The sequence below is a fragment of the Harmonia axyridis genome, chromosome 1, assembly GCF_914767665.1.
Source record: "Harmonia axyridis chromosome 1, icHarAxyr1.1, whole genome shotgun sequence".
NCBI lineage: Eukaryota > Metazoa > Arthropoda > Insecta > Coleoptera > Coccinellidae > Harmonia > Harmonia axyridis.
In genome coordinates this window covers 34,363,094-34,372,015 of record NC_059501.1, presented here as the reverse complement: position 1 = coordinate 34,372,015, position 8,922 = coordinate 34,363,094, and the positions used below count along the sequence as shown (strand labels likewise).

At 31.0% G+C, this 8,922-nt stretch overlaps 1 protein-coding gene and 1 long non-coding RNA gene across 2 annotated transcripts; both read left to right on the top strand.

Moving 5' to 3' along the window:
- Positions 1-1,404: 1,404 nt before the first annotated feature.
- LOC123671495 lies at positions 1,405-2,704 on the top strand. The gene is made up of 3 exons (XR_006746119.1): positions 1,405-1,836; positions 2,060-2,201; positions 2,526-2,704. It is a non-coding gene; the product is annotated as an uncharacterized LOC123671495 (long non-coding RNA).
- Positions 2,705-2,996: 292 nt separating this feature from the next.
- Positions 2,997-4,793, top strand: LOC123671494 (replication stress response regulator SDE2). Its single transcript, XM_045605368.1, has 4 exons — positions 2,997-3,216; positions 3,314-3,543; positions 3,649-3,894; positions 4,504-4,793. Exons 1-4 carry the CDS (start codon positions 3,127-3,129, stop codon positions 4,685-4,687), a joined length of 750 nt encoding a protein of 249 aa, XP_045461324.1. The 5' UTR covers positions 2,997-3,126; the 3' UTR covers positions 4,688-4,793.
- Positions 4,794-8,922: the final 4,129 nt, after the last annotated feature.

The following is an 8,922-nucleotide window of genomic DNA, read 5'->3' as shown; positions in this document are numbered from 1 at the left end:
GTTTATCAAAAGATGACAGCTTCAAAACTGACAGTTGGCGAGATAACGAGCTATTCAAAATGAAATCTCTAATGGAAAACCATTTATGATGTTTTATCTTGACTCTCTTAGACGACTTAGACCTCTCAGGAGCTTTAAAGCTTAAGCGAATTAGGAAATTCAGTTGTATTCTGTGTAGGCTCAAATACTGATCTCGTCGCTTCTTCCAACACAACATTGTTAATTGTATACAAGACCAGAGTTTCCAACCCAGAGTTATCATCAGACCAATAAAGCTAAAAATTGGTTCTCATTTTGAATCTTTATGGGTATGTTCATTTCTAATGAATAATTTATATTTTATAATTTAAGAGGTTTCGGTGTTAGCTCAATCTGTCGTAGAGTATTAATATGTCTATTACACAAGATGTTCCAAAATTCATTCCCCAGTGCTCGAATGTGTACTTCACAAATAAAATAATATAAATATAAATAAAAATTTTTATTTATATTTATATTATTTTATTTGTGACAAATAAGACAAAAATTACCAATAGCAAAATCTCGAGAACAAGGTCGTTTTCGAAGTGTATTGAAAAGAAACGAGGTCGTGTTATGGTATCATGTTAACCTTCAAAAACTTCATATTTTTCGTTATTATAAAGTTTTGCAACTTATCACAATATATTCTAACAGCATAATCGAAAAAAGCATCATTTATGTCTTCCACTGCTTCGTGAATTCCTACAATAACGTCTACCTTCTGGCAGGAACAGTTCAATAATGTATTAACAAAATGGTGATGTCAAAAAGGAAAAAAGGTAAGCCTAGTGTAACTACCATTTTTTTTTATAATATTGGAATACATTATGAGTCTTCTGTTTATAAGGAAACTTTCTGACACTACTTAGTTCCTGCGGTAGAATACCTGTTTCATATTTGTGAGCATTTACCTATTTCATCTAACTTTTCAAAATGATCATTTTTAGGCCAATAAGTTAATTTCAAATGAATCAACTTTATAAATAGGTCTTTTTAATTTAGTTTTGAAATAGATTTGGAATTAATTCTAAGTATGCGTTTATAAAATATTGCATGTAAGGATTCCTTTGGTCCTATATGGTGTTCATGAAACAAGAAAATCAATTTTAATTTTATACTGAAAAGAAAAGATATCAGGTTTTCCATAATTATTATCTCAATATTATCTTCGAATAATAAGTTATCGAAGCATTATTGAAAAAGAAAAACTATCGAGCTATATATCAATGTTCTGTGATATCGAGCGTGTATGCTTTTCTGTGTTATATTATGATTTATGAACAATAGCCATATCCCCATATTGGGGGCCTGAAAGGAGAAGAAGAAGATGAACAATAATAACACAGACTAATCTGTAGTAATCTGTGATAATAACCTATAAATTACTGTCATTGTCCATAGAGTAAGTATATATAGAGGAGAAACTGAGGTACTAAACTCTGAAACAGTAATTTAGTTCCACCAACACCTTCCAGAGACCGCTCGCATCGCTGATTTTCTGTTTACCTCGAGAATTATTTACTTAACCTCAAAAATTTTCAGTTGATCCGTCGAACCTTATTTTTGGTAAGAGATTTATTATGTCGCAGTCAACTTTGAAATCCAACAAATATTGTGTTCCTAACTGTGGAGATATGTATAGTAAACGTCATCGTTTTCGAATGAAGAGAAGCAGCCAACAATTTTCAAACTTTGGCTCGAAAAAGTTAGTTATCAATTGCTCAACTCTAAAACTCCTCAACAAATTTGTAAGAAGTGAAATTAGATAGCCTTAAAGGAATTTGGCAACTGCTATCCCTGAATTATTTCTTCCTGGTGAGTTAAATTTTGTTATATTTTCTTCTGTGTAAAAGTTAAACGATAAGCGATTAAGTATAGTCCTCAAGGAGAAGTGCTAACCGTAGACGAATGTTTCGGCTGTCCATAAATATTATCTTTGTTTAAAAACTTACCCTCAATAGTAGTTTTGCATATGTATATATAAATATATATGATTGGCAAGAAAATTATTATTTACTTTTCTATTTATATTTCACAGGATCTTCAAATCAAGGGGAAGATGGAGAAGTTCATGACACTGAAGGAAAACATCTCCAAAGTGATGTTGAGAGGGAAGTATCAACAGAGACTTTGAAGAATTTTAAGCACCCTCAGAAAACTTCAATAATATATAGAAAAAGGTTAACTGAAAATGAACGTTATCTATCAAAATGTCTGATTGATCAGAGTAGAAAACTGAGAATTATCCAAAAAAAGTTTCATCATACAAAGAGCGGCTAAAAAATGTAGAGAAACTTAATTCATTAGCAAATTTCAGTAGACTGATGAATTATGTTTCTCCAACAGCTTTTAATCGGGCACACTTTTGGAAGTAGTTGTGAGTTCCAACATTTTAAACAAATGGTATATTAAAGTTTTCAATTCTGATTGAGTCAATTAAGAACTATTTATTGCAATAAATTTGATGAAAATATAAGTACTTATGAATGTTTTGCTTCCTACAGATATCGAGGACAACAATTAATTGACACTAGAGGCTGTGGGCACTGCAGAGCTGATCATTTTTATGGATAAGCTGTTTGATAGCCTGAATATGCAATTGTGAAGGACACATTAAAAATTTGGCATACTAGAAATATTTAAAAAAATGTAAAATTTTAAATAGATGATTTTTTTATATGAATTTGTGTTTTCTCTGAACTTAAGCCTCTATTCTTGTCAAATATATTGGATGTGAAAGAACTCGTACAGGAATATAATGGTAACATAGCTCATTCAAAAAGAAATGCTTATTACCTTATTTTCGTACGTTGTTTATTTTCACATTCAAAATCTTGAATTGAATTGAAATATTTTCAATACAAAGCATTTCAAATTTTCGCGCGCTCATTTTATAATTTCACAAACAACCGCAAGAGGTCGCTGAAAGCAGTGTTAATTTTATCATGAGAGTTTCCATTCTATACATACTTGTTCTATGTCATTGTCATAATAGTTGTCATTCAAGTTTTGGTGTAATAACTATGAAAATATTTTTATTTTGGTGTTTGTAGGAATCCAATAAAATTGTATTATTGCTAGAAATTGACTTCAACTCTTTGCACAATGGATGTTGTTTACAACAATGATGTACTCTTTCACTTAGGAGAATGCTCAACTGTTACCCATATTTACGAGAGAGTAATCCAAAGTTTGGTAAGTTTTCATATAGGTCATTCATTAAACTGATATCATATCTTATTGAAGTATAAGTTTTTTTATGTATTTATTAATATAATTTGCTCTATTTCAGAAAATATCAAAAAATGATCTGTACTTGGAACAAAACGGTAAAAAGTTGGACATTAATGGAACCATTGATAATAACAAGAATGTCAAAGTTATATTGCGTTTGAATGGTGGCAAAGGAGGTTTTGGTTCTATGCTCAGAGCTATTGGTGCTCAGATTGAAAAAACAACAAATCGGGAGGCTTGTAGAGATTTAAGTGGCAGAAGATTGCGAGATATCAATGAAGAACAAAGGTAAGATGATTAGTTCATGAATATACTTCATTTGATAAATGTTCATAATATTCAATACAAAATTACAAGTTTGATTTTTCCAAAACCACAATTGAATTATTTCAGATTGAAAAATTGGCTTGCTACTCAAGCTGACAGAGAAAAAGAAACAGCTGACAGAAAAAGAAAAAAACTTGAGAGAATGTGCGAAGAACCTAAACATGAATTCAAGGATGATGCTTATTTTAAGGAAATTTCTGAATTACCCAAACGGGTAGAAGATGCAGTTCTTCAAGGTCTTGAAGCATCTAGTAGCATGAAACGTCCGTCTGAAAATGATACAACAAAAAAGACAAAGAAGAGGAAATTATGGTAAGAAATAATTAATTGACGATATGAAAAATCATTTGGGTTGACATGTATTGTAGTATTATTGTAGTATCGAGGCCATGATCCTTTCTGAATTGTATTCATGTCTTAATATATTTCCTGTAACATTTTTTGAGGAGTATAGAGACTCCAGACGCTGCCCTTCGGGATTCAAGCCTGACCATAGTTCTATATGTAGTTGTCTAGGTCAACATAGCCTTTACCCTTTCTTTTGGTTTATGTAAGCACAGGCTCTATAATATTCTTGTTTGAGGCCAATAGAATTTCAGGCATTTTATTTGTTATTCCATGTTATTTCCAAGTACCATTCTCATCATTTGAAAGTTCATTACATTTTGGTTAGTTGTATTGCTTATGATTTTCAGTTGTTTGATTAATTCAAGATACTGAAATTGAATCAGGAGCCACAATATTATGTTCTTTGTCCTTTCTTGTTGAATGGGCCAATTAATCTCATTTCTATCTAAATGATTATTCAAATTCATTCTTCGAAATTTCTGAAAGATTGTCCACTTCAATGTATACATACTAGCGATATTTGGAATTTAATGATGTGTAGTAGTATATGATTTTGAAATGTTATATTTTTAGGTTGGATGCCGACCTCGAGGGTTTAACATCATCAGATGAAGATAGTGATTCTGAGAAGAGTGAAAAAGAGGTTGTAGTCGCTGTAAAAGATGATGCTGTTGAGATTCAGACAGAATCTGAGGAAACCAGTGTGGAAAACTTAACTGAGGAGAAGCAGCTCAAATCGACAGTTATTAGTGTTTGAGACACAACCTAGCAAATCTTAAAATATCAAAGGAAACAATTTTTATTCCATTTCATCATATCTGTAAATATTGCATATAGTTATTGAAATAAAAAACTCATCAATTCTTTTTCTTTATTTTTTGTAACCCATAAGTTTTTTTTGGAAAATATCAGAGGTGGAGTTCATTCTATAAAATTTGCCACAAAATCTATTTGCATTATCAGGCTTCAATCTTCACAATAAAAGAATCTGATGTTAGAATATATATTAATGTTTGAAAATTATATGTTCAAATAAAAAAAAATTGCAAATATCTGCATGAAGCTTGCAATTCATATTTTATTCAAGGTGATTAATTAGTTCACACATTATGGCAACATGTCTGATTTCAATAATTTAAAACCTTTCGATCTCTGGCTTTTACATATGTGTACGCCAAGTTTGATATGCCACAATTTGCGAAATTCAAACTGTTTTTACTTTGAGACTTGTTGTTGTCATAAGTTTTCTAAATAAAACAATATGCTTAATTTATCGACATAAGTTGCAAATACAAAATTACAGTGGTTTAGTTTGACACAATATTCTTCCAGAAGTGATCCGTTTTCTTAATTCATTTTATTTAATGAATGATGAGAAGAGTTAATTGTTCTGTTTTTGTAATCGATAGTCTCATGCCATATTTAGTTTCCTCTAAGTATGAGTTTGTTTATCATGTACATAAATGTGACTATCAGGTCTTTGATTTTAACATGTTCACAAATGTTACCATCAGCTTCGTGGACCCTTTTTTGTATTCAAGAACATGAAAAAACGTCAAAGAACTTGAGGATAGAATTGAATTAGTTCTTCGGGAGCTTGAAAATTATTAATAATATTGGCATCTGATAGACCACATACAATATTATGTTCGATAGCGGTGACGAGATGACATATACACATTTGAAAATAAGCAGACTGATCATTAGAAAGAAATAATCAAGGTTTGGACAACCAATATTTTTGTACAAATATAAATTATTCAGAAAATCTCGTGAAGAAACAGAGAGAAGAGCCAAAAATAAGAAGAAAAAGAAAAAATAACGATTATTAATGGAAAAAGAGCAACTTCATTCCACCTTGTATTGCTTACCTAACTGTTTCAAAGTATTCTATAGCACCAAAATCGATGTTTACTCATTGCTAAACACATAAATCCAATTTGGTTTAGAAAACGGTACATTCTATGAAAAAAATTCAAGAGACCTTTTTTTTAGTGAAACTCTGTTCACGATTTCACAAATGAAATATTTTTTTCGAAAAAAAGAGTGTTGTAGATTTTCAATAGGAAAAGGATCATCGCACCCCTATATCTATGCCACTGAATAATTCTGGCACTTACCTAATTCAAAACATTACATTATCTAGACTTCAATAACTAAAAATTAAATCAATGAGTGTAATAATACTAGATTAAAAAACTGATTTTTTTTTCCAAAATTCAACACCCTTTATTATCTCGACAACGAGTCTTGTTAGAATATCTGTTTATATGGAATCTTTTTCACGAAAAAGTTGTTCTATTCGACGCCAAAGTTATTGAACCCAAATCTGGACCACATATAATACAACATACAGGTATAGCCCCTCCTAAGAAAACAAAGAGAAGTTATTCGCCGTTGTTTTAATGAAATAACGACAAATTTATTAAATTAAATAGTGACACCTACGGGGTAGAAAAGGGAAGTTCCGGCCATCCCAAGTTTAGAGTTTGATGCGATGAGACGTCAGAATTATCTAATCAGTTAGTAGACAAGACAGTATTTCAAGACATCTTAGTGGTGACTTTTGGCTTGCACGACTGTATATAATTTGAAATGGAAATAACGGAACGTTTGAAGATTTTATTATAATACTGACTGATCTTGTTTGATGACCCTGGGATCAAATTGAAATTACTATCATTATTACCTATTGTTGTTATGGGAAGTTTGGAATAAAATTTTCAATTTGAAATCTATTGTTATCAAGTTCATGGATGAGATAGACGAGTTGTTGTAAAAGACAATAGTTCATATAAAAACTGATCATCTTAATAATAAATTTTCATGTGTTATTTTATTCATTTTTTATATTATTCCAAATCAATATCACCCCAAGGAAACAAATTATAGATGTTGATATGACGAAAATAATGAAGGTGTTGAGAAAAAAACTATAACTTGTCGAGTTGAACTGCACGCATTTCCTACTAAGAAGCAAATTGAATACGTGTATATAGCAATGAGTATAGGTACATCGCTTTGTGGTGCTATAGATTTAATTTTTGTCTACTTTACTTCTCTCTACATTACACTAGCCCCATTATATGTTTGAGCAACTAATTTTGAATGCAAGTCAAATTTTCCGAATTTGGCGGATAAAAATACAAATAAATCTTCAGCAGCACGCCCAGAACTTACATCATAAAATTACTTGAACCTCTCAACAAGTCAGTTGTTTCATCAAATTTTAAGGAAAACAAATCGAGATTTTTAATTTTTTTTTATTCACAACAAAAGCAACAGAATATATTAATTCATTTTATATGGTTTTAGAGGTAGAGTGCTTCGAAATGTCGGAAACTTAAAGTTAAAAAGAAATTATCCCATTTCACAAAACCACATATTCTGGAAAAAAAACTATATAAGTAATTTTATCAACTTATTTATTTTTATTAACAAGTTTAACTGCTTCTTAAATAATATTTCAATCAAACATATCAATAAATTATTCTTTGCAATAAATTTCATAAAACACAAAAACAAAGTTTACGTGTATTTTAAATGGGAAATATTGAGCCTATACATATAGTCATATTTTGATAAAATTGACCCAAAAATTAGAAATTTCCGGAATAGTAATTTACGTAACAAGTCCGGAAAAACCATTTTCGGGCGTGTTGCGTACAATATTTTTTCGGCAACCATGCAAAATAACACTATCGCTGCTGCTTTCCATATTTTATTGCGATTGCGATCAAAAAACATGCAAAATTTTGACAACTAATTTCATATGAACTGTCAGCCGTTATCTCGGTTGCTATGGATTCTATGATTCTTTTCCGGCCTAGTCCGGGAAGTACGTACTTTCCGGACTAGGCCGGGAAATGCTACTTTCTCAGAGAAAAAGCGTCCGGGAAGTGAGCACTTCCCGGACGGTTGCCGAAAAAAATAATTACATAGACAAGAGTTCCATACTGATAAATAATTTATTAATCTCAACTTGAAAGGTTATAATCCTCCAAAAATGGCCAATTAGTGCTAAATCGCGATTGGTCGATTAAATGGCGCTTTGGAGTGTGGTGAAACGCTACATTACATTAATCGTGATCTAAGGCCTCACTTAAGAGCCAAGTCAAGATTATAGCATTTGGTGAAACTGGACCTTAAAGAGGAAGTGAGAGGAATATACAATGATTGCGATTGAGATGGATATTATGGAACAGAGACCTAGCGTAATACCGAATGATATGAAATTGAGGTTGAAATGGATTAATAAAATATTCAATTAATTCGATAAATACGTGTGATTTCCAGAATTCATTTAATGAGGCACTGCCTCATAGGACAAGCCGCCACTGATTGTCCACCGAATTTGTGTGAGGCCATGTTTGGCATGTCCTCAGTCCTTGTTTTCTTTGGCTCCTTTTGAAGGAGATCAACTCTTGAACAATTTTCATTGGCACACGACTGGCATATTGGCACGTTCTAATTCACATAAGCTTTGTCAACTGGCCTTGCAAATTGGTAAACATAATATAAGCGTAACTAGAGAGGACTCATGGGGGGATTATCCCCACTTTGAAAAAGTAAAAGCTTTCAATTGTTCATAACTTTTTTTTCATTGTAACTTACAATTTTTTTATTTCTTCTAATCAATGGGGGGTAAAGTGTGGATAATTTCATTTAGAAAATATTATCTGGGTATCTGAAACGTAATTCACAAAAAAAAATCAAATACTACATAATTTGCTTCATTGGAGCGATATTCATTACTTGAAAGAAATCTTTTTGAAAATTTTACCAATTTAATTTCTTTTTGTGTCATTAAAATATGAAATATCATCATTTCATTTTTATTACTATAATTCATATAGTACTTAAAAGAAAAAAAAATGAAAAATGTCCCATTAATTCACAATTTTTGAATAAGATCTCATTTCAAGAAGATATCTATTTTTTATTATACTTTTAGACTAATGAGAAAGTGAATTTATAGGGAAACACTCTGTC